This window comes from Hemitrygon akajei, chromosome 17, assembly GCF_048418815.1.
Source record: "Hemitrygon akajei chromosome 17, sHemAka1.3, whole genome shotgun sequence".
NCBI classification, from domain to species: domain Eukaryota; kingdom Metazoa; phylum Chordata; class Chondrichthyes; order Myliobatiformes; family Dasyatidae; genus Hemitrygon; species Hemitrygon akajei.
The window spans coordinates 91,117,158-91,144,155 of NC_133140.1; the positions used below are offsets into that span (position 1 = coordinate 91,117,158).

A 26,998-nucleotide genomic window follows, 5' to 3' on the forward strand; every position below is an offset into this window, starting at 1 on the left:
AACTATTAGAAAATTTTAACTTTGGGTCCAATTTTATTCAATGGATTAAATTACTTTATTTATCTGTAACTGCGCAGGTTCTTACTAACTCTCAGAGTTCTAAACAATTTAGTCTGTAATGTGGAACCAGACAAGGATGTCCTTTGAGTCCTTTGCTTTTTGATTTGGCTTTAGAGCCTTTAGCCATTGCGTTTCGTGAACCTGTTGACATCTTGGGTATTTTAAGGAGGGGTAGCACTCATAAGTTGTCATTTTATGCTGATGACCTTTTGCTCTACATTTCTAACGTGGAGTCCTCTCTACCCTCAGTATTTTCTTTACTTTCTGAATTTAGTCAGTTCTCAGGATATAAACTTAATCTTCATAAGAGTGAACTTTTTCCTTTGAATAATTTAGTATCAGACAAGTCTGACCTTCCTTTTAAAATTGTAAGAAATCAATTTACTTATTTGGGTATAACAATTACTAGGAATTATAAATTTATTTTTAAAGAAAACTTTATCACTCTTTTGGAATATGTTAAGAAGGTACTATCAAACTGGTCTCCCCTTTCTTTATCGCTGATTGGATGTATTAATTCAATGAAAATGAATATTTTGCCTAAATTTTTATATTTATTTCAAGCCCTACCTGTTTTTATTCCTAAATCCTTTTTTGACTCTTTGAACTCGATTGTATCTTCTTATTTATGGAAGAATAAAACCCCCCGATTAAACAAAGTTCACCTTCAGAAAACTGAAAAATATGGGGGATTAGCCCTACCCAATTTTAGGTTTTACTACTGGGTAGTCAACATACGCTACCTTACGTCTTGGTTATATTAATCGTGATGACTGTCCGGTTTGGGTCTCTTCAGAAGTTAATTCAGTTAATAGATTTTCTGTTGTTTCTCTTCTTGGTTCTTCAATTCCTCTATCCTTAAGTAATTTAACTGATAATTATGTAGTTAAACATTCTTTGAGGATTTGGTTACAATTTAGAAAATTCTTTGGGATATTTGGTTTTCACTCTCTAGTTCAATTGTTTCAAATTATTTTTTTAAACCTTTGACTGATGTAGTTTTTAAAGAGTGGAATAGACTATTAAATGTTTTCAGGATCTGTTTGTTGGAGATAGTCTTTCCTCATTTGATTAACTATCTGTTAAATATAATCTTCGTAAAGCTCACTTTTTTAGATATTTACAAATTAGAAACTTCTTGCGTTCTCACTTCATACATTTCCTAAATGTCCAGATAAGAATTTAATTGATACAATTTTTACTCTGAAACCTTTTCATAATGGATCTATTTCTAATATTTATAGAATGTTGTTGGCAATGAGAAACATTCCATTAGACGAAATTTAAAAACTCTGGGAGCAAGACCATAAAACAATAAGATAAAGGGGCAGAATTAGTCCATTCGGCCCATTGAGTCTGCTCCACCATTCAGTCATGGGCTGATCCAATTCTTCCAGTCATCCCCACTCCTCTGGCTTCTCCCCATACTCTTTGATGCCCTGGCTAATCAAGAACCTATCTATCTCTGCCTTAAATGCACCCAATGACTTGGCTTCCACAGCCACTCATGGCAGCAAAGTCCACAGAATAACCACCCTCTGACTAAAGTAATTTCTCTGCATTTCTGTTCTAAATGGATGTCCTTCAATCCTGAAGCTGTGGCCTCTTGTACTAGACTCCCCTACCATGGGAAATAACTTTGCCATATCTAATCTGTTCAGGCCTTTTAACAGTTAGAATATTTCTATGAGATCGCCCCTCATTCCCCTAAACTCCAGGGAATACAGCCCAAGAGCTGCCAGATATTCCTCGTACGGTAACCCTTTTGTTCCTGGAATCATTCTCGTGAATCTTCTCTGAACCCTCTCCAATGTCATATATATTTCAACTGTATATTTCAAATGGCAAAAGACATACAGATTTCAATTGATGAGGATAGTAGGAATGATTTTTTAAAACTTGTTCACAACTCTTCGTTAAGTGCGTGTCGCTTTCTTTTACAATTTAAAGTGGTTCATAGAGCCTATGTGACTAAAGATGAGCTCTCTCATTTTTACTCAGATCTTTCTCCATACTGTAATAGGTGTAATGTCGAAGAGGTCTCTAATTCATATGTTTTGGTCCTGCTCATGGCTTGATAAATTTTGGAAAGAAGTATTTCAAACTTTCTCGGAGGAGCTTTTTAAAGTAAATTTAAAACCCAATCCTCTGACTGCCTTGTTTGGCATTATTGGAGGAAATGATTTTACTCTTAAGCTGAATGATTTGTGTATTTTGGCTTTTATTTCTCTTTTAGCCAGAAGAGTTTTGTTGCTTAAATGAAAAGATACAGCTCCGCCTACTCATGCCTATTGGTTGGTTGATGTTATGTCATGTTTAAATCTAGAGAAGATTTGGTGTTCTATTTCTATACCTAGACAAGATTTTTTCATATTATGGGGACCTTTTTGGAACTACTTTCGACTTGTTTAGCAATGAAGATGGCTACTAGATGTTTGAATTTATGACTATATATCCAAGATATTTTTTTCTTTTAACCAAACAGCTGTTTTTTTCTCTTTTTTTTGTTATGGGGTTTTGATTTTGCTTTAGATTAGATTTAGAATAAAATATACCTTTTCAATATTATAGTTAACTTACTATATGTAGATATGGGGCATTTCAAACTTGTTTCTGTTTCCATAATATCAAAATGTATTTTGTATTCATCTATGCAAGTAATTAATAAAAATATTGAAACACAGTGTGGATGATCTGAGAGATCTTGGGGTCCGTGGTCATCTTCATCCATGGGATTGAGTTCAAGAGCTGTGAGTTAGTGTTACAGTTATATAAGACCCTAGTTAGACCCCACTTGGAGTACTGTGTTCAGTTCTGGTCACCTCACTACAGGAAGGATGTAGATACTATTGAGAGAGTGCAGAGGAGATTTTCAAGGATGTTGCCTGAATTGGAGAGCGTGCCTTATGAAAATAGGTTGAGTGAACTTGGCCTTTTCTCCTTGAAGCAACGGAGGTTGAGAGGTGATCTGATAGAAGTGTACAAGATGATGAGAGGCATTGATTGTATGGATAGCGAGAGGCTTTTTTCCCCAGAGCTAAGATGACTAACACAAGGTGCTTGGTTGCAGGTACCAGGTGCGTGGAAGGGGGTGGGGGGGGGAATGTCAGAGGTAATTTTTTCACAGAGTGGTGTCGTGCAATGAACCAGAATTGATTCGAGACCTCAAGGTAAAAGAACCCTTGGGGTCAAGTGATTATAATGTGCTCGAACTCACCCTGAAACTTGAGAAGGAGAAGCTGAAGTTAGATGTATCAGTATTACAGTGGAGTAAAGGGAATTACAGAGGCATGAGAGATGGGAAACTCTGCAGGCGAGTTGGCCAGAATTGATTAGAAAAGAACACTGGCAGGGATGATGGCAGAGCAGCAAAAGCAGAAATTTCTGGAAATAGTTCTGAAGGCACAGGATGTATACATTCCAAAGAGGAAGAAGTGTTCTAAAGGCAAGATGACACAACCATGGCTAACAAGAGAAATCAAAGGCAACATAAAAGCTGGGGAGAAACTATTGGAAAAGGGGGGAAAGTTGACCGCAGAGTCATTCAACTTCGGGGACTCTCTGGTGCTGCCGGGTTGGAAAAGGAGGCTGGTAGAGAAGATGTTGAAATTGGAAGGTGTCTTTTCCATTGGCGAGTTTGTGGGTTGTTCCAAGAGCACTTGTCACACTATCCGGGTGACCGATGACACCCCGTTTAGAGAGAGGTCGCGGCAACTGGCCTCTGCAGACATGGGAGATGTGCAGCAGCATTTGTGTAAGTTGAAGGAAGCTGGGATCATCACTGAGTCCCAAAGCCCCTATGCGTCTCTAGTAGTAGTGGTCCAGAAGAAGAATGGGAAGGTATGCATTTGTGTGGACTATAGGACTGTGAACAGGCACACCGTACACCCTGACCAGTATACGGTCCCGAGGGTCGAAGACGCGCTGGCCTGTCTGAGCGGTGCGAAGTGGTTTAGTGTGCTGGATTTGAGGAGTGGATATTACCAGATCCTGATGAGTGAGGCCATCAAAGAGAAGACAGCATTTATATGTCCCCTAGGATTCTTCCAGTTCAAAAGGATGCCCCAGGGCATATCGGGAGACCTTGCAACCTTCCAGCGGGTCATGGAGAAGACGGTGGGGCATATGAACTTGCTTGAGGTGTTGGTGTATTTGGATGACCTCATAGTATTTGGATCCACCTTGGAAGAACATGAAGCAAAGCTACTGAAGGTGCTCGGCTGCCTGAAAGCTGAAGGGTTAATACTTTCCCTGGACAAGTGCCAGTTTCGCAAAACATCTGTTAGCTATGTCGGACACAATCTCACAGAATGGAGTAGCTACAGACCTGGCTAAGATAGAAGCGGTGAACACTTGGCCAAGGCTCTGCGCTCGTTCCTTGAGTTCTGTGGTTATTATTGGAGATACATGAAGGGCTATGCCAAAGTGAGTCACCCCTTGAATCAGTTTCTGTGTGGTTGCCCTCCCTTGAGGAAGAAAGGGAAGGGGAAAAAAAAAGGACATGAGGGTGGAGAATATCTAAACCCATCGGAGCCCTTTGGACAGAGGTGGGATGTAAAATGTGAAGAGGCTTTTCAGTCGCTGAAGGAGTTGCTGACCCAGACACCGGTGCTAGCCTTTGCGGACCCCCCGAATGCCGCATGTACTGCACACAGATGCCAGCCAAGAGGGTTTAGGGGGCAACCTATATCAGGATCAGGGCAGCAGGTTGAGGCCTGTGACGTTTCTTAGCCAGAGTTTGTCAGCCTCCAAGAGAAACTATCCCACGTACAAGTTGGAATTCCTGGCGTTGAAATGGGCAGTGGTGGATAAGCTGAGCGACTATGGGGCCAAGTTTGAGGTGAGGATGGGCAACAACCCCCTAACTTATATCCTGTCCTCAGTGAAACTGGATGCCACAGTCCATCGGTGATTGGCAGCATGGTTCGCCTAGGATTTCAGCCTGAAGTACCGGCCAGGGAGCTGGAACATTGATGCAGGTGCATGAGGGACTGGACATGGACGAGGAGTAGGAGAGCGATCCTGCCCCTGGGGTGAAGGCCATGTGTCAGTTTGCCATCACGGTAAAGGCAGAGGAAAAAGAGAGGCAGGATCAAGCAGTAGATCAATTGGGGGCTTCTGATGACACCATACCACAAGTTTACTGTAACCTGATTGCTCTGAAGACAAATCAGCTGCCGCAATTGAGTTCTGGGGAAGGGGCAGCTGCTCAGTGAGATGATCTGGGCATTGGCACTATTTGCTCCACGGTTGAAAAGGGCATACAGTAGAAGACACTGCCTATGTACACAGCTCCTTTGTACCACTTGCAGAGTGCAGGGCCCCTGGATCTGGTGTGTATGGATTTCCTGTCCATAGAACCTGATGCCAGCAACACGGCGAATGTCTTAGTCATCACGGACCACTACACCAGATATGCTCAGGCTTTTCCTACCAAGGACCAGAGGGTGACTACGGTGGCAAAAGTGTTATGGTAGAACTATTTAATTTATTATGGCCATCCCAGGCGGATACATAGTGACCAGACACAGGACTTTGAGGGCAGACTCATCTATGAGTTACTGGGCGTGCTTGGAGTTGAGAAGTCAAGGACCACACCCTATCACCTGCAGGGCGATCCACATTAGGGATCGGTTTAATTGGACCTTTTTGGACATGCTCGGGACCCTGGAGATCAGCAAGAAGAGTAAGTGGAGTCAACATATTGGGCATCTGGTTCATTGTTACAACTGTACACGAAATGAAGCTACTGGGTACTCGCCGTATTATCTGATGTTTGGGCGCGAGGCGAGGTTGCCCATTGACCTTTGTTTTGGAACTGACTAGGGTGACTTACCACCGAAGCCTTACCTGAAGTATGTCTGATATGAAGAGAGAGCTGAAAAGGGCTTATGAGTTGGCTGGGGTTGCGGCCGCCGAGCAGAATCGTGGAAATAAAAGGAGGTATGTTCAGAAGGTGAGGTTCTACCAACTCCTGCCGGGAGACTGAGTCCTCATAAGGAATTTGGGGCTACCTGGAAAGCACGTTGGCTGACTGCTGGGCGGCCACACCCTATGTGGTGGGGAGTTAGATGCCAAACCTACCAGTTTTCCAGGTGAATTGAGAGGAGGGGAATGGGCCTGTCAAGATTCTTCATCGGAACGACCTGTTGCCCCTGGGACAAGAGGTGCAGGTAGATCCAGAGCCTGACTTGGAGCCTACACCTAGGAAGAGGACTCTGCAAAAACATGGGGCAACTGCAGGGCCCGCTGCAGGAGAGGCTGGGCCAGGCCCCGCCCATGAGAGGGATACTGATTCAGAGGATGATGATCTGAGCATCTGGTACATGCTGCCTTTCGCTAACTCCCCATTGAAAAGACTCCTGGCCCTTCTCCCACTGAAGTGGGGGGGGGGGGGGGTGCTATCTGTGGGCAGCCTGGATTACAGCAGGATCCTGAAGGAGAGGAAGTGGGCCTGGACACGGGACAGAGGGCTCCGAGTTGCAGGGAGGCATGAGTGATAGATCGAGGGAGGATTCACCATGTAGACCCGAAGTATCCCCAGTAGCGTCTGAGCCTGAAGAGTTGGGTGAGGAGGTACGGAGGTCTCAAGAGAATTAGGAAACCACCAGATAGGTTGGCCTATGTAGCGCCTGGGGAACAGGGTGTGATCTCTACTGTTTTGGGGAGCTGTGTCACTGCCTTTTGCACCTGGATTGGGCTTTGTGTTTTGCAGGGAGGGTTGGCAAATTATCTCAACGTCATGAGGACATGACTAAATTTGGTGGGGGGCAGAGTGTAACACTCTTTAAGATTTCACTGCTATGGCTAATATAATGGCTTCTATGTAATGTCCAATGTTAAGGTAATAGTTTATGTGTAGCAGCAATGTTTGGGTTTTTGACTAGAGATAACGGGACATTAGAATTCAGTGCCTATCCAATGAGAGAGATGATTTTCTTGTGTGTCTGGGAGCCAGGTTTTTTGCGGTCTTTTGTTGAGGAGAGATGAAGAGGGAAGACGTGTGGAGAGAGCTGGTAGACCACCAGACAGAGTGGACTTGGATCTGAGGGTCCGAAGGTCGGCGACTTTTGGAGGAGACCGATGGGGGAAGAATGACTACAGTCGGCCCTCCTTATCCGTGGATTCTGTATGCACGGATTCAACCAACCGCGGATCTGGAAAACCCGGAAGTTCTCTCTCCAGTACTCGTTGCTTGAGCATATACAGACTTTTTTTTCTTGTCATTATTCCCTAAAGAATACAGTATAACAACTATTTACATAGCATTTACATTGTATTAGGTATTATAAGTAATCTAGAAATGACTTAAAAGTACAGGCAGTCCCCAGGTTATGAATGAGTTCCATTCCTGAGTCTGTCTTGAAGTCAGAACAGGTACATCTGGTATTATTTAGCGTCAGTTAGTCAAACGTTTTTCTTAGTATGTAGTATATATTTTACCTTTCTATGCATATAAAACACTTGAGAAACATACGTATTTCAATAATTTAACCACAGCGTTGCTTAATAATAATTGTAGCTTTCATCGGGGCAGGGTCTTTCACATTCTCCATTAAAATTGTTCCGAACTTTGACCAACTGTAGCCTAACACTTTTCCAATGACCGATGGCGTTTCATCTCTTTCCAGTCGCTTTATTACTTCCACCTTATTTTCAATCACGATCGTGATTATTTTCGTGAACAGAAACACTGCGGATTCAGAGTGCGCCGCCAGGTCCTAATGTCCGCCGCACGGAGACATGTTAAATAAAGTCCGGGGTTCCGCTGGGTCCTAAAGACCACTGCACTGCATTTTTAACTGCATGTTAAATAAGGGACTTGAGCATCCGCGAATTTTGGTATCTGTGGGGGGGTCCTGGAACCAATCCCCCGTGGATAAGGAGGGCCGACTGTACTGAGTGAGCTCCAATGTAATTTTGACTTTGCCTTGGGCCCTTTTTTTTTTGTTTTGTTTATTTTCATTACTAACCCTATATTCAGATCAAGATTCATATAGTCTATCATTTAATTGCATATGGTGTACTGTCTGATATTTTGCATTGTGGATGTGTAACTGGGGGTACATCACACACATCCACACAAACGTGATTACCCAGTTTGGTGGGGCTGAAAGCTGATTCCCCTAGACGAGTGCGAGCTGGGCGAGCCTGAGGGTTACATACAAATTTGGCGAGTTGGTAAGGTTCAAAAGTTCAAAGTAAAATTTATTATCAGAGTGCATACATGCCACCACTGAAGAAAGTTAGATTACAAAGGGGATGAGTACTCTGTGAGGCCAACAATTTTGGTAAATTGATGACAAGTTTTTGGAATTTTGCTTTTAATTTGACATGATGCAAAATGTAGATTAGCTCAAAAATCCTACATCAATATATTCTAACTTTAGAAAATGAGACAGTAGCGTGTGAAAATAATTGTCAGGGCTGTATACTTTTTCAAGGCACTGTAAGAACTCTTATTTATTTAGAAGCATTTGGAAGATAGTGAAGACAGAGTGGGACATTGCTGAAGTGATGGGACATATTGAGATTAAGGAGGTTGAGACATCTGAAAAGCATCAAGGTAGATAAGTCTCCAGGACATGATGGCATATACGCCAGAATATTGATGGAGATAAGTGCAGAGATTGTTGAGGCTTTGACAAAGATCCTTATGTTCTGACCAGCAACAGGTGAGGTCCCAGTGTCTGGAGAGTAGTGAATGTTGTGTAAATGATTTGACCCCTTTCCTCTCCAGTCCTGAAGAAGGCTCTTAGCCCGAAGTGTTGACTGTTTGCTCTTTTCCATAGATGCTGCCTGGCCTGCTGAGTTGCTCCAGCATTTTGTGTGTGTTGCTTTGGACTTCCAGCATCTGCAGATTGTTTGAAATGTTGTGCCTTTGTTCTAGAAAGGAAATGGAGATAATTCAAGTACACTCAGACCCCGCATAGCTCTGATTCGGTACAGTGCAGTTATTCAATTCTTCATTGAAAAAATGACAAAAATTCATTCCAAACAACACTTAAGACTTTTCAAGAGCGGCCAGCATTACAGTAAACATTGAAATGGCCAATGAGAACACTTTACATATGCTGTGAGCCACTCACAGCCAATCACATATTAGTTCATCTATACCTCTCCCAAGTGTTGCTCCTTTGCCAACTTATAACATTTTTTTTCACCCATAATATCTGGAAAATGGTCTTCAACTTCCAATGAGGGTAGTGCATCTAAGATGTCTCGGAAAAGCATTAGCACAGATATGAAACTGCAAGTGATACAGCGTTTGGAAGCTGCTGAGTGTCAGGTTGATGTTGGCGTCTCTTTAAAATGCAGACAAGGTAAAAGCTTCTGCCACGATGACTATATTAACGAAGATGGCTTGATTGAGTTATTTGTTTGAAAAAATGGAAAATAGACTAAATATATGGGTGGATGACCAAACACAATGAAACATGCCCCTAAGCCAGCTGATAATAATGGAGAGGGCAAGAAGCATCTTCAGTCAAGAAGAAGATGACGTCGGTAACATTTACAGCCAGCACAGGTTGCTTTGATAGGTTTAAACAGCACAGTAACCGCCATAGCATATATATCTCTGGTAAACCAACTAGTGCAGACAGCAAGGCAGCCAGGAATTTCCTACAACACCAAAGGCCATAATCAAAACGGACATTTATCTTCCTGAGCATGTCTTCAATGTGGATGAAACAGGCGTATTTCGGAAAAGAATGTCTTCTCGTACTTTCATCTCCTGAGAAGAGAAACATGCATCTGCGTTCAAGACTGCAAAGGACCAGTTAACCACAAAACTCCTCAGCAGTAGCATCACCACAATGACACAAATCATGGACCAGTTCATTGATAACGACCCTGACTGGGAGCGAAGCAGTAAGGCAAAAAGAGATATTCTTGACATGATTTCCTGATAGCAAGAACTGCTTTATGAGAGGAAACTTGAGAAAAGCAGTCAAATCTCAACGTCTACTTGAAGAAGCGAACCCACAGCCTGGTCCTTCTTCTAAGATGTAACCACCACCCGCTTCCCTCCAATGCTGCTGCGATGCGTTGCTGCTCCACTGATGTACAGGTTAAGTCCATTTGCGTGGTTGTTACTCCACGAGTTATTGTGTATACATAAAATAATATATAATTACCTCATGTTTGATATTTTTTAAAATTAGGCACACACATCCATTTACATGATGTTATAAGTGTAGCACTGTTTTCCATAGTGCATCACCTCCGAGGAACCCATCCTCAGCATTAAGAGTGGTCTAAATGTAATTATAGGCTAGTCAGCCTTACATCAGAGAAGCTATTGGAGAGGAGATTGAAGGTTAGGAGTTATGCGCATTTGGAAAGGCATGGCTTATTTAGGGAGAGTTAGCATGGTTTTGTACAGGGCTGGTCATGCCATACAACGATTGATTTTGAAGTGACAAAGAAGCTTGATGGACATTTTCTATATGGACTTCAGTAACAATGTAACCTATGTGGGCTTCAGTTAGACATTTAATAAAGTTCCTCATGGTAGATTGATTCAAAAGACAATGATGCATGAGATCCAGAGTAAATTGCAAAGTTGGATTCAGAATTGACTTGACCATAGAAGACAGTAGGGATGGAAGGCTGTTATTCTGATGAGATGTCTTATGACCTGTGGTATTTTGCAAGGATTGGTGGTTAGATCTCTTTTTTGTGATCTTTGTGATATGGATGCCAAGATTGTGGACAACAGCAGGATTTGTGCAATTGTTGTATAATGAATGCAGCAGATTTGGGCAGAGAAGTGGTAGATGGAGTTTAATCTGTGCAAGTTGAGCTCTTGTATTTTGGGTCGAATGAAAAGAGAAATGTTACGATTAATGGTAGACTCCTTAGTAACATTTAGATACAAAGGGATTTTGGGATTCAGATACATTGTTCAAGGAAAGTGGCTAGGCAGGTGGTTAAAATGGTAAAGGAAGCTTATGGCATGCTTGCTTTCATTGGTAAGGGTGTTGAGTATCAGAGTAAAGAAATTGTATAAAACTTTAGTCAGACTGCATTTGGATTATTGCATGTGGACTGCTGCTGCTAAGTTAACAAATTTCATGACACATGCTGGTGATAATAAACCTGATTCTGATTCAAGGGATATGGATGATGCACAGCAGGAGGACATTTACCGTAGATTCCGGACTACAGAGCGCACCTGATTAAAAGCCGCTGGCTCTAATTTTAGAAATAAAATCAATTTTTTAATTGTACAAGCCGCACCGGATTTTCGGCCGCAGGTGTCCCACGTTGTAATATGAGATATTTACACAGAAAGATATTACACGTGAGGATTTTTTAACTTTTAATTAAATCCATATGGTAACAAAAACAAATACATATTGCAAATGCTTTTTTTCGAACCGTGCCCGTAACGCAGCTACTTTTAAATATACGTTGCGTATACTTCTTTACTGAACAACATTCCAATATCTCCTAACGACTGGTAAAAAATATATATACTGCAGCCTACCAGGAAAAGTTATTGATCGCCTTTAACTTAAAAGCAGCGTTCGCTCAGATCCAAAGCCGCTCGCGTAATGCGCTCCCTCCCTCCATCCCGTTTTATCGCAAACGGCATTTTTCCCACAAGACGCGGCGAAACCGGGTGTGACGTCATAGCATCCCGCGATGTAGTACAGAAAACAAATATAGTTAAAACTCTTCTAACTTTAACTAGAAAATGAATTACTAAGCGAAAATATTATAAACTAAATAACTGCCATAAAGGCAGCACAATGCTTTTCTTCGAGTGTTTTCCATGTTGATGAGGGTGAGTACAAATGACTGATTTACAATAATTTAATTGTGAAAGTGCGCTTGATTTATCGTACAATTTCATTGGACCTCTGTGAACTACTCATCAATTTTATTGGTCTACTGTTATGAGGCAAAATGTTTACGAGGCGGCATGAAAAAAATCATGTATTAGCCGCTCTGTTTTAAAGGCCGCAAAGTTCAAAGCTGTTCAAAATGTGGGAAAAAAGTAGCGGCTTAAAATCCGGAATCTACGGTAGTATAAAGTGCTATTAAGACTGGAACAGCATCATTGGCTGAATGGCTTGCCCAGTGCTATACAGTTCTATGTTCTCTTTCTGGGCGGCCTGGTGGAGGAAGATGTCAAGGGTTGTGGAAAGTGGCAGAGTAGATTTAGTTCACCATGAAGCACAGAATGTTATCAGAAGTTAGGAATAAACGTTGGTGGATTTGGCAGATAGGGTTGTGACAGAAAATTAATTTGACATGTCAACAAAACACTCAGATAAAAACTTCAGTAGATGTATCATGGAGAGTATTCTGACGGGCTACATCACTGTCTGGTATTGGGGGGTGGGGGGGGGGGGTTCTATTGTATGGAACCAAAAGGATCTGCAGAAGGTCGTAAATTCAGTGGGCTCCATCTTGGGTACTAGCCTACAAAGTCCGCAGGACATCTTCAAGGGGCAATGTCTCAGAAAGGTAGCGTCCATTATTAAGGACCTCCAGCACCCAGGTCATGCTGTTTTCACATTGTTACTGTCAGATAGAAGGTACAGAAGCCTGAACTGCCGTCCGATTCCTCAGTGGACATTGAACCCATGAGCACTACCTCAACCTGTTTAATATAAATATTTTTTGCATGATTTTTAATCTATTCAATATGCATACACTGTAATTGATTTTTTTTCTTCTATCTTATGTATTGCATTGAATTGCTGCTGCTAAGTTAACAGATTTCATGACACTTGCCAGTGATAATAAATCTGATTCTGATTCTAACCCACAATTTTGAAGTATTTGTCAAAAGGACTTTAAAATATATATATTTGTCAACTGGAACATGCTGCCTGGAAACAGTTTCAAAGGAGACTTTCAAAGGAAATTTGGTAAACACTAGTGAAGTTAAGAGACTACTAGACAGGTATATGGATAATTTAAGGTGGGGGGTTATATGGGAGGCAGGGTTTTGAGGGTTGGCACAACATTGTGGGCCGAAGGGCCTGTAATGTGCTGTACTATTCTATGTTCTATAAGTACTGCAGGAATATGCGCAAGGAACTAATTCCACCTGAGGGCAGTCTGGGCAGAATGGTGTCCTTTTGTTCATGGCATTTTTTTTTACGATGGTGGTGGTGATTAGTAATTGTTTTTATTTTGTCCCCTCAGATTTTTGAATTTAGCATCAGTGAGAAGAAGTACACAGAGTGGAGCCGTAAAGTACAGCAACATGGGCTGCCCACACTCTGGCTGGAAAGGGACACACCCATCATCCACGTCACCTTCAATCCTAGAGTGAGCACACAGATCATCGTTCATGATACATACATGTTTTGTATCATTGACCAGTCACTGGTAAGTGACATGGCCACAGTAGTCTTGCCCTGCAGCCTTGGGTGGTGTACTCTTTATCCACATGCTCCATCATTATCTGTGGGGTTTGCTATTGTTATTGATTAACAGGCATTCTTTGATTTTGTTCAGGATTAATTCTGACCGCTTCTTTCCAGCCCCTGCCCTCTGAGGAATCAGATATTAATAACCAGCCAGTGCCTGTAAGTGGTCGTAAGAACTGGGAGCATGCCTTCAAAGTCTGTAAGAAATTCAAGGTAAGATCTGTGAGGCTCACTGAAAGTTTTGGGAACAGAGACCTATTCAAAGTTCAAAGTAAATTTATTATCAAAGTACATATTTGTTACTATATACAACCCTGGGATTCGTTCTCTTGTGGGCATACACTGTAAATTCAAGAAACTCAACAGAATCAACAAAACACCGCACCCAACAGGACAGACAAACAACCATTTTGATAAAGACAAACAGCAAATATAAAAGAGAAAATAAATGAGCAATAAATATTGAGAACCTGAGATGAAGAGTCTTTGAAAGTGAGTCCATAATTTGTGGGAACAGTTCAGTGATGGGGCGAATGAAGTTTTCCCCACTGGTTCAAGAGCCTGACGGTTGAGGGGCAATAACTGTTCTTGAACTTGATAGTGTAGCCCTGAGGCTCATATACCACCTACCTGATGGAAACAGTGAGAAGTGAGCTTGACCTGGATGGTGGGGGTCCTGTATGATGGATGCTACTTTCCTGTGACTGCATTTTGTGTTGATGGCTCAATGGCTGGGGGGGAGGGGGTGCTTTATCCATTACTTTTTGTAGGATTTTCTGTTCAAGGGCATGGGTGTTTCCATACCAGGCTGTGATGCAACCATTCAATACACTCACCACACATATATTAAATCTTGTCAAAGTTTTAGGTATCACGCCAAATCTTTACAAACTTATAAGGAGTAGAGGCACAGCTATGATTTCTTCCAAATTATACTTGCATGCTGGGCCCAGGACAAATCCTCTAAAGTGATAACACTGAGAAATTTAAAATTGCTGACCCCCTTCATTTGTGATTTCCCTGATGAGGGCTGGTTCATTGAGCTTCTGGTTTCCTCCTCCTGAAGTCAACAATCAGCTCCTTGGTCTTGCTGACATTGAGTGTGAGGTTGTTGTTGTGGCACCAGTTAGCAGAGTTTCAATCTTTCTCCCATATGCTGATTTGTCACTGTCTTTGTATAGGCCAGTGACAGTGGTTTTGTCAGCAAACTTAACCATGGCATTGGATGCTGTGCTTGGCTTCACAGTCATAAGTATAAAGTGACTTGAGCAAGAACCTAAGCAGACAGCTTTGTGGTGCACCTGTGCTGATGGAGGTTGTGGAGGAGCTGTTCCCAATCTAAACTGACTGAGGTCTGCAAGTGAGGAAATCCAGGATCAGATTGCACAAGCAGGTATTGACCCCCAATGTCTTGAAGCTTAATGATTAGTTTGAAGGGTTTGATGATATTGAATGCCAAGCTGTAGTTGATAAAGAGCATTGATGTATGCGTCTTTGCTGTCTGGGTGATCCAGGGTTGAATGAAGAGCCAATGAGATGACATCTGCTGTGGACCTGTTGTATTGAAAGGCAAATTGGAGCAGATCCAAGTCATTTCTCAGACAGGAATTGATAGGTTTTATCACCAACCTCTCAAAAGAACTTCATCAGAATTGGATGTAAATCCTACTAAACGATAGTCAGAGTCAGGTTGTCACATTCTGAGGCACCAGTATAATTGAAGACTGCTTGAATTAGGTGTGTACCTCAGACTGTCAAAGTGAGAGGTTAAAGATATCAGAGAATACTCTAGACAGGTGATCAGCACAGGTTTTTAGATCATGGCCAGGTACTCCACCTGGGCTGGATGCTTTCTGTGGGTTCACCCTCCTGAATGCAGCTCACACATTGGCTTCAGAGACTGAAATCATAAGATCATTGGGGAATGTGGGAGTTTGTAATAGTTCCACCATGTTTTGACAGTCAAAGTGAGCATAGAAGGCGTTGAGCTAAACTGAAAGCAAAGCCCTGCTATCCTCCATGGCGCTTGATTTAATTTTATAAGAGGTGACAATGCTCAAGTCCTACCACAGCTGTTGAGCATCCTTCAGTGATTCATGTTTGGTGTGGAATTGCCACTTCGCGTGTGAGATGGCTTTCTGGAGATCATACCTGGGCCTCTCACTTCTTTCTTGGTTGCCAGACCTGAATGTCATTGATATGGTCCTTATCAGATTGTGGATCTCATGGTTCATCCATGACTTGTGGTTGGGGAAGACTCTAAATGATTTTCTCAGGACACATTCATTTATGACTGCTTTATAACGCCGGTGACAACCATGGTGTATTAGTTTCAGATCCATAGATGAGTCCTTGAATGCAGTCCAGTTCACAGGATCAAAGCAATCCTGTAGCCGCTCTTCTGTCTCCCATGGCCACCTCTTTGTTCTTATCCCTGGAGCCTTTCTCTTTAGCCTCTACTTGTATTCAGGTTGGAAAAGGAGAGTTAAGTGATTAGATTTCCCGAAATGCCTCTAGGCACAGAACGATTGGCATTTCTCCTTGTAGTAAAGCAGTGGTTGAGTGTGTTGGGACCCCTGGTGCTGCAGGTTATATCCTGATGATAATTGGGCAGAGATTTCTTTAAACAAGCCTAATTATTGAAATTGAGCTGATATTATTTATGTGAGCTATCTAGTTTGATCCCCTTTTCCCTATATCTCACCTTGTTTAATCCCATTACCTGTACTTACTTGGTGCGATGTTACAAGTAGGGCCATTCAGCGCAATGAGTGCTTATTAAACCAAATGTGCCTTTGCAATCTCATGAACGAATTAACCAATTGATATTTTTGCCAATATCCAATTCTTTTTTGGAAGTGTTAAGATAAATACAACCACTGCCTTTTGAGAATTGCTTTGATCATTATTACTTGCTGAGTTTTTTTTTAAAAAGCTAACTCTCCTCTGCATATTTGCTTTAATGGTTTAATGCTTCTTGAAAAGACACAACTCCTTAATATGCCTAGAATATCAAAACTTATACTAGTTTTAAGTTATACTTTCATGTGTAAACTGAATCTAAACTTGTATCATGTTAAGGTTATTATTTCCCCTGAGAATATACTACCTTAATATTGTCATCAACTCTTTTTCCACCTCTATCTCTGTCTCAGGAAATGTATTACAGGTACTCGTCACTTTCTCAGTGAAAGGGGTTCCAACTGATCTCCCTTACTCTAAACTTGTTTAATCATTTTATCTATCTCTAATGTTTTCTGCAGTCAATCCTAACTATACCCTCACCACCTCTTAATCAACCACTCCAGATAAAATAGACCCAGCCTTTTTAGTCACTCCTCATAACCAAACCACTCACTTCAGCCATGCCTTGGTGAAAAATCAGTTGGGGAATTGAGCGGGTTGAGCAGTACCTGTGTTTCCATACAATTTCAACTTCCTTCCCCATTCCCACTCTGACCTATCCGTCCTGGGCTATCTCCACAGTAAGGCCCAACACAAAATAGTGGAACAACAGTACTTCCCACTCACCAACACCCCCCCCCCCCCTAATTCTGGTTCCATCTGCCATTTACCTCTTCCCTAAAGATTCCCTTTCCTATTACCTTTCTTGCTTATCAGATTCGAGCATGGTAGCCTTTGTGTACCTACATCACCAGATTCAGAATTGACTTGCCCTTAGAAGACCTAGTAATGGATGATGGGAATTACTCTAGCTGGAGGTCTGAGACTAGTGATGTTCTGTAGGGATGTCAGAATCAGAATCAGGTTAATTATCACTGGCATGTGACAGATTTATTAACTTAGCAGCAGCAGTTCAATGCAATACATAATATGGAAGAGAAAAAAAAAAGAAAATCAAATACAGTATACGTATATTGAATAAATTTTTTAAAATGTACAAAGAAACAGAAATACTGTATATTTTTTTTTAAGTGAGATAGTGTCCAAGGGTACAATGTCCATTTAGGAATTGGATGGCAGAGGGGAAGAAGCTGTTCCTGAAATGCTGAGTGTGTGCCTTCAGGCTTCTGTACCTCCTACCTGATGGTAACAGTGACAAAAGGGCATGCCCTGGGTGCTGCAGGTCCTTAATTATGGACGCTGCCTCTCTGAGACTCTGCTTACTGAAGATGTCCTGGGTACTTTGTAGGCTAGTACCCAAGATGGAGCTGACTAGATTTACAACCCTCTTTCAGTCCTGTATAGTTACCCCTCTCCCCTCCATACCAGACAGTGATGCAAACTATCAGAATGCTCTCCACGGTACATCTATAGAAGTTTTTGAGTGTATTTGTTGACATGCCAAGTCTCTTCATGAAGTAGCCTTCTTTATAGCTACATGGATGTGTTGGGACTATGTTAGATCATCTGAGATCTTGACACCCAGGAACTTGAAACTGCTCACTCTCTCCACTTCTGATCCCTCTGAGGATTGTTCTGTGTTCCTTCGTCTTACCCTTCCTGAAGTCCACAATCAGCTCTTTCGTCTTACTGACGTTGTTGCTGCAGCACCACTCCACTAGTTGGCTTCTTCACCTGAGATTCTACCAACAATGGTTGCATCGTCAGCAAATTTATAGATGGTATTTGAGCTATGCCTAGCCACACAGTCATGTGTATATAGAGAGTAGAGCAGAGGGCTAAGCAAACATCCCTGAGGTGTGTCTGTGTTGATTGTCAGTGAAGAGGATGTGTAATCACCAATCTACACAGATTGTGGTCTTCCAGTTAGGAAGTTGAAGATCCAATTGCAGAGGGAAGTACAGAGGCCCAGATTCTGCAACTTCTCAATCAGGATTGTGGGAATGATGGTATTAAATGCTGAGCTATAGTCGATGAACATAGGTGTTTGTGTTGTCTAGGTCCCCTAAAGCCGTGTGAAGAGCCATTGAGATTGCATCTGCCATTGACGATGGGTAAATTGCAATGGGTCCAGGTCCTTGCTGAGGCAGGAATTCAGTCTAGTCATGACCAACCTCTCAAAGCATTTCATCACTGTAGATGTGAGTGATACCGGATGATAGTCATTAAGGCAGCTCACATTATTATTTTTAGGCACTGGTATAATTGTTGCCTTTTTGAAGCAAATGGGAACTCCCATCTGTAGCAGTGAGAGGTTGAAATTGTCCTTGAAAGTTGGTTGGCACAGGTTTTCAGAGCCTTACAAGGTACTCCATCTGGATCTTCTGTCTTGTGAGACTTCACTCTCTTTAAAGACAGCCTAACATCGACCTCTGAGACAGAGATCACAGGATCATCAGTTGCAGCAGGAACCTTCACAGCTGCAGTTGTGTTCTCTCTTTCAAAGTGGGCATAGAAGGCATTGAGTTCATCTGGTAGTGAAGCATCGCTGCCATTCACGCTATTGGGTTTCACTCTGTAGCAAATAATGTCTTGGAAACCCTGCAAGAGTTGCTGTGCAGCCAATGTTGTCTCCAACCTTGTTCAAAATTGTCTCTTCGTCCTTGAAATAACCCTCTGCAAATCATACCTGATTTTCTGGTACATACCTGGGTTGCCAGACTTGAATGCCACAAATGTAGCCTTCAGCAGACGATGAACATCCTGGTTCATCCATGGCTTTTGGTTTGGGAATGTACAGTAAGTCTTTGTAGGCACACACTCATTCACACAGGTTTTAATGAAGTCTGTAACAACTATAGCCTACTCATCCAGGTTTGAAGATGAGTCCCTGAATACAGTCCAGTCCACCGATTCAAAGCAGTCCTATAGGCGCTCCTGTGCTTCCCTTGTCCATACCTTCTTTGTCCTTACTGCTGGTGCTGCAGTCTCCAGTCTCTGCCTATACTCAGGGCATAGAGGTACAGCCAGGTGATTGGACTTCCCAAAGTGAGGGCGTGGAATTGCATGGTGGGCATTCTTGATGGTGGTGTAGCAATGGTCCAGTGTGTTGTTTCCTCTAGTATTGCAAGTGATCTGTTGACGGTGATTGTTCAGTGATTTTTTTTTTTCAGACTGCCCTGGTTAAAATCTCCCAAAACAAATGGTAAAGGCGTTAGGATGCGCTGTTTCATGCGCGTTGATCCCATTGCTCAGATCATCTAAAGTCTGATTGACATTGGCCTGAGGTGGAATGTATACTGCTATACCAAAATGATATATAATATACCAGAATATATATGATATGAGACTTGGATGTAAATTTAGATGGTTAGGTTAGTAAGTTCACAGAAGGTATGAAGATTGGTGGTGTGGAAAACAGGAAGATTGCGAAATGATACAATGGGATATAGATGAGTTGCAAATATGGTAGCAAAAAGGCAAATAGAGTTTAATCTGGCCAAATATGAGATGCTGCACCTTGGGAGATTGAATCTGGAGGGACAGTACATAGTTAATGGTAAGAACATTAACAGTGCTTGAGGTTCAGAGGGATTTTAGAGGTTCAAGAGACTCTTAAAATAGGCTCATGACTGCAGGGAAAGCAGGGATATGACCATTGCATAGGCAGGATAGATTACTATTGCTCGGCATTTAATAACTAGTTTAATTAGTAGGTCAAAATGCTTGTTCCTATGCTGTACTATTTCTTTTATACTGGCTATCCTTCTCCTCACTCACCAGTGTAGGGCTCTGATCTGAAACAAACAGAACATAGAACAATATGGACATTTTAGACCACAATGTTGTGCCAACTTTTTAACCTACTCCTAAGATCAATTTAACCCATCCCTCCTATATAACTCTCTATTTTTCAATCTCTATGTGCCTAACTAAGAATTTCTTAAATGCCCTTAATGTATCTGCCTTTACCATTACCCTGGCAAAGTGTTCTGCACACCCACCATTCTCCGTAACAAACTTGTCTCTGACATCACCCTCAATACTTCCTCCAATTACCTTAAGATTATGCCCTCGTGTATTAGTGATTTCTGCCCTAGGAGAAAGTCTCTGCCTATCCACTGGATCTATGCTTATCATCTTGTACACCTCTATCAAGTCATCTCTCATTGTCCTTCGCTCCAAAGAGAAAAGCCCTAGCTTGTTCAACCTATGCTCTCTTGTCCAAGCAGCATCCTGGTAAATCTCGTCTGTGCTCTCTCTAAATCTTCCACATCCTTCTTATAATGTGGCAACCAAAACTCAGCAGTGTGGTCTTATCCAGGGTATTATAGAGCTGCAACATTACCTCTCAGTTATTGAACTCAATCCCCGACTAATGAAGGCCAACACACCATCAGCTTCCTTAACCAGCCTATCAGCTTGCCTCTAATCCTCTATTCCTCCACACTGCCAAAAATCCTGCCATTAACCCTATATTCTGCCTTCAAATTCAACCTTCCGAAGTGAATCACTTTACACTTCTCTAGGTTGAATTTCATCTGCCACTTTTCAGCCCTGCTCTGCATCCTGTCAATGTCCTGTTACAATCTATAATAACTCTCTACACCAGGGGTTCCCAACCTTTTTTATGCCATGGACCCTTCCTTTAACCAAGGGGTCTGTGGACCCCAGGATGGGATACCCTTCTCTACACTCTCCACTAACCATCATGTCATATACATACCTACTAACTCACCCTTCCACTTAAAGAGCAGGGGTCCCAGAACAGATCCATGAAAAACATCACTGGTTACTGACCTCCAAGCCCATTAAACTCCATCTACTATCACCTTCTGCCACCTTTAGGCAAGCTAATTCTGTATCCACACAGCCAAGTTTCTCTGGATCCCATACTTCCTGACTTTCTGAATGAGCCTACCATGAGGAACCTTATCAAATTAAAATACATATACACCACATCCACTGCTCTAGCTTCACTTTGTCACATTCTCAAAGCATTCCGTGGATAATAGGGTTGGGAGAGATGGAATAGCAGAGCTGTCTCAATGGGCTGAATGCCTTAATTCTCCTATGTGTTATAGACTTAATATCTTATTATGTCAGGCTCATGAAGCATGACCTGCCCTTCACAAAGCCATGCTGACTATCTTCAAAGGCTCATAAATCCTATCTCTAAGGATCTTCTCCAATAATTTGCCCACCACCCAAGAAAGACTCACTGGTCTATAATTCCCAGGATTATATCTGCACACTTTGCTGAACAAAAGAATAACATTTGCCACTTTCCCATCTTCTGTAACTACTGTGGCCAGAGAGGACGCAAAGATTATTGCCAAAGATGAAGCAATCTATTTCCTTGTTTCCTGTAAAGAACTGAAGTATATCCTGTCTAGCCCTGTGGACTTGTCTTATCCTAATGTTTTTTAAAAGATCCTAACCCCTTCTTAACGTCGACAAGTTCAAGCATATCATCCTGTTTTTATGCTGTCCTCACAAACTCAAGGTTCCTATCAAGGATGAATACTGAAGCAAAGTATTCATTAAGGACCTCTCTTACTTCCTCCAACTCTAGGAAGATGTTTGCTCTGAGTGAGTGAGGCTTCCGTCGGTCAGAGTCAACCATAGATGTTGCATCCTAGCTGTCTTGATGTGCAAGCCTGGACAGTACAATATGGAGAGCAAGTTGTTGCCCATGTAGCAAGCTCCCCCTCTCCAACATCAGAACTTAAAGGAACAGCAGAGACCAATACAGTTTTGTACCAGCAGCATCACAAGAGTTGCCAGGCAGCGTTGAAGTCAACCTAGGACTGCCTTAGGGACACCAACTCGGGATTTTCCCCTCAGAATTTACTCCCAAAGCCTTTTCATGAATGGTTACAGCCACAAGACAGTGGAGGTTTGAGATCAGAATTTTCCTTCTGCCAACCACAGCTGATGACCCCCATCTACCCGAAGCAAATGATTTTAAGTCTCCAGTAATCTGCCTTTGCCTCATCTGTCCATAAGACCATAAGACATAGAAGCAGTATTAGGCCATTCAGCTCATCAAGTTTGCTCTGCCATTCCAACATGACTGATCCCGGATCTCACTCCGTACACCTCCCTTCTCACCATATCCTTTGCCCTGACTGATCAGAAAATGATCATATTCTGCCTTAAGACATGGTCTACTTCAGAGCATTCCATAGATTCATTGCTCACTGGCTTAAAAAAAAATCCTCCTTACCTCTGTCCTAAAAGGTCACCCCTCAATTTTGAGACTGTGCTTTCTAGTTCTGGATAACGCCACTGGAGGAAATATCCTCTCCACATCCACCCAATCTAGTCCTTTCAACATTCAGTAGGCTTCAATGAGATCTCCATGCATTCTTCTAAATTTCAGTGAGTTCAGGCCCAAAGCTGCTAAAGCTCTCCTCGTATGTTAAACCCTTCATTCCTGGAATCATCCTTGTGAACTTCCTCTGGCTTCTCTCCAATGACAACACATCCTTTCTGAGATATGGGGCCCAAAACTGTTGACAATACTCCCAAGTGCGGCCTGACTAATGTCCTATAAAGGCTCAGCATTATCTCCTTGCTTTTATATTCTATTTCCCTTGAAATAAATGCTATCATTGCATTTGCCACCTTTACCACATGCTCAACCTGTAAGTTAACCTTCACCAGGACTCTTAAGTCCCTCTGCACCTCTGATGCTTGAACCATCTCCCCACTTAGAAAATAGTGCACGATTGTTTCTTTTACCAAAATTCATCATCATACACTTCTTAATACTGTATTCCATCTGCCACTTTTTTGCCCATTCTTGCACTTTGCATGAGTCCTACTGCAAACGCTTTGCTTCCTTGCGTTGCCTACTCCTCAAATCTAGGGCAGTTACGGGTGGACAATTATCTGCCAGCTTGGGTTGCAGAGCCTCATCCATTGAATAAGAAATCTGCAAACTTGCTAAACTTTCTCCTACATTCATCTCCCAGCGAGCAGCCTCTGCCAGACTATTCATAGCACAGTGGTTACGGAAACTGAGCTTCATGCTTTGTATTCTGAACACGCTGTGACAATGTTATATTTGAGGCTGTCAGTGTGTAAATGGTTATGTGCATCTGAAGTGCATTCCATGAATGGGGCAACTCTTGTTAGTTGCAGTTGAGTCCTCTTGGAAGACGGGATTGAACTTATCAGGAAATAGACTACAAAGTAAACTGAGAACATATTTCCTGTTAGAGTGGTCATTAAAGATCACAGTTGCTGGCTTGTTTGGAGAGGAGCTGGTGGCTGAATGATTGACAGTGCTCACTGTCAAGGCCATAAACACCAGACAGATCTGCTGTTGCTCTGAGAAGGGAGTTGTGTTTCTGTCCTGTTTTTGTTGACAGCATTTTCTCTAGAAATGTGGGATCTGTGTAATTTGTTAGTAGCTACATGTCAGTAGAAAAAGATTTTGTAGTTAGGGTAAATTGGTTTATGATCATCCCTTGCACTAAACATTGTGTTTTATATACCAGCCATACTGATTATTTCATTACAACAGTGCATTGGGCTAGTACAAGGTTGATCAATAACAGACAAAGTGCAGCGCAGGTAGTCAATAAGCTGCAAGACCAGAATGAGGTAAATTATGAAATTGTCCATCTCATTTTACTAGGGAACTTTTCAGTGGTTTTATAACAACAGGATAGAAGCTGTTATATAGCTTGGTGTTAAGTGCTTTCAGGCTTGGGAGGTGGGAGAAGAGAATGTCAGGAGTGGGAGGGGTCTGTTATTATGCTGGCTGCTTAATGAGGCAGCGAGAAGTGTAGACACAGTCTGTGAATGGGAGGCTGGTTTCCATAATGTGCTGAGCTGTGTCCACAACTCTGCAGTTTCTTGCAGTGACAGGAAGCAGTTGACATGCCAAGCTGTGATGCATCCGGACAGGATGCTTTTTATGGTGCATTGATAAAAATTGGTGAGATAGGGGAATATGGCAAACCTCTTTAGTAACTGAGAAAGGAGAGGTTCTGGTGAACTTGGATCTACGAGTACATGGTTGAACCAGGATAGACTATTGATGTTCATTTCTAGGAACTTGAAGCTCTCAACCTTCTTGACCCCAGCACCACTGATGTAAACAGGAGCATGTTCATTGCCTTACCTCCACCTTCACAAAGGGGTACCAAAGCTTGAACTTTCTTTATGTCAAGGTCCAAAGTGGGTAGGATGAGACATATAAAACTGCAGAAAGTGAAATGGAGGCATTAATAAAATTTTAATAAACTACACTCATCTCTGGAGCATCTGAACAGTAAAGACACTTGAATCTGTTTATTGATTATAATTCTGCAATACTAGAATTCCAAACAAACTCTAGACCATGGGAGTTAATGCTTCCCTCTGCAACAAAGTCCTTGACTTTTGGCCAACAGACTGCAATCAATAAGAACAGCAATCAGCAACACCTCCATCACAATTATTCTAAACACTGGTTCTCCACAAGGTGCTTTCTCAGCCTCCTACGTGCCTCGTATACACTCTTCTCTAACTCTGTCTATGGGTTTCAAATGATACCTCCATAGTTGGCCACATCTCAAATAACAATGAGTCTGAGTACAGGAAGGAGAGAACATGACAAGAGTATCATGACAACAGCCTTTCCCTCAATGTCAACAATACAAAAATGGTGTTCATTGACTATGAAGAAGGATGGTGCACATATTTCTGTCTACATCGATGGTGTTGAGTTTGAAAAAAATCAAGAGCTTCAGTTTCTTAGGTACAAACATTAATAGCCTGTCCTGGTCCATCCATATTAATGTAATTGCCAGGAAATCTTTCCAACATCTCTACTTCCTCAGGAGGCTGAAGAAATATGGCATGTCCCAACAATGCTTACTTATTTCTATCAATGCACCATAGAAAACAGTCTGTCTGGATGCATAACAGCTTGGTATGGCATTTGCTCTGCACATGACCACAAGAAACTGCAAGATGTGGAGCTCAGCACATCACAGAAACCAGTCTTCCCTCTATAGATTCTGCCTATACTTGTTGCTTCAGTAAAGCAGTCAGCAGAATCTCACACACCCCAGATATTCTCTCTTCTCCCTCCTCCCATCAGGCAGAAGATGCTAAAGCCTGAAAACATGGACCACCAGGCACTAGGACAGCTTCTACCATGCTGTTATAAAACTATTGAAAAGACCTCTTATATGATAACATAGAAAATCTGCGGCACATTACACGCCCTTCGGCCCACAATGTTGTGCTGACCATGTAACCTACTCTAGAAGCTGCCTAGAATTTCCCTACAGCATAGCCCTCTATTTTTCGAAGATGAACTCTTGGTCTCACTTCTATCTTGTTATGATTTTACACTCTATTGTTTACTTGCACTTTTGCAATAGCTTTTACACTTTATTCTGCATTGTTATTGTTTTAGGTAATGCACTGGATAATGACTTGATCTGTATAAACAGAATGCAATACAAGCTTTTCACTCTTGGTACCAGTGATAATAATAAATCAACACCAATAAAATCCAAAGAATCAGTTTAATACTAGATGGCTTGCGTTTTAGGTGGGGAGAAGGGATAACTTTAAAGGAGATGTGCAGGGCAATTTTTTTTAAACACAGAATTGTGCCTGGAATCGTAGCCTGGGCTGGTGAAGCAAAAATGAACGAGGTGTTCAAGAGGCTTTTTAGACACATGAATGTGCAGAGAATGGAAGGATATAGTCATTGTGTAGGCATAGCATAATGGTTTGAAAGGCCTGTTTTTGCTTCATGTTTGAACTCAATCACTTTAATAAAAGATATTTGTCAGCAGAATTTAGATGAGAGAACAGTGTAGTGTATTTGTCATTAAGGTAGATTGCAAATGGCTGAACTGTCTGACTGATCCTTGTGGCTTGTTGCCAGTCTGCTGAACTGAAAATGAACAATATACTCCTATTCTAACTTTTAACCACTCCTCAGCCTAATATGTTAACCCCAATCCCATTAACCCTAACATGTATGATTTTGTTGAATAGCCAAACATATCACATTGCCCTTTAAATGCCAATACATTTTGTGAATACTATTTCCCTTTCGTGAAACTAGTTGCCCAGACAAGGAATGTTTTTGAAGTGCACTTTTCTGACATCAACAAGGTTTTGTCTTGTAGCAGCTTTGATGTGTTTTTATTTGGTGAGATACTGCAATCGTCCTCTTTCTCCTCAGCCTTTGCTCCATCTGGAGCTGTTGATGGATGACTCTCTTGTTGTGGTGGAGCGTCCCATGATGGAGATCATCTCGCAGCTGCCCATGCCGGTCCGAAAGAAGAAATTCGCCACATAGTTGGCTCCTGGATCTGATGTACTGCATCTTTCAAGATGCTGACTTGGACTGTTCTCTAAAAGTTACATTGAATTTCCAAACTTGTAATGTTTTATATAAATAAATATTGTCAATTTCTGTTTGTGACCAATATCCAAATACTGGCTGATGAATAACTGTCACATCACTTTCTGAGGTTTGCACTAATTGTCTGCTGCAATACTAAATAGATTCTGACTGACTCCTGCAATGGAATCTTCTCCAAGAATCCTGAAGAATTGTGGGATAGCATAGTATATCACATGTTAGTTCACCAGTTCCAGTATTTCAAACCAAGCAAATGAACTGGATAGTTCAAAGCGATGCCAGAAACACACTGCAGTAATATTTCTCCTCAGTGTAGCAGCTACACTGATGATGCTCTGTCAATCCAAGGCTT

At 41.9% G+C, this 26,998-nt stretch overlaps 1 protein-coding gene across 1 annotated transcript in view; it reads left to right on the forward strand.

Annotated features, from left to right (window-relative positions):
• The window catches only part of utp4 (UTP4 small subunit processome component), a 90,550-nt gene extending 63,832 nt beyond the window's left edge, over positions 1–26,718 (forward strand). The window contains exons 14-16 of the mRNA XM_073070543.1: positions 13,228–13,413; positions 13,569–13,667; positions 26,464–26,718. Coding sequence (XP_072926644.1) covers positions 13,228–13,413; positions 13,569–13,667; positions 26,464–26,580 — 402 coding nt within the window. The 3' untranslated portion in view covers positions 26,581–26,718. The remainder of the gene's footprint in view (positions 1–13,227; positions 13,414–13,568; positions 13,668–26,463) is intronic.
• Positions 26,719–26,998: the final 280 nt, after the last annotated feature.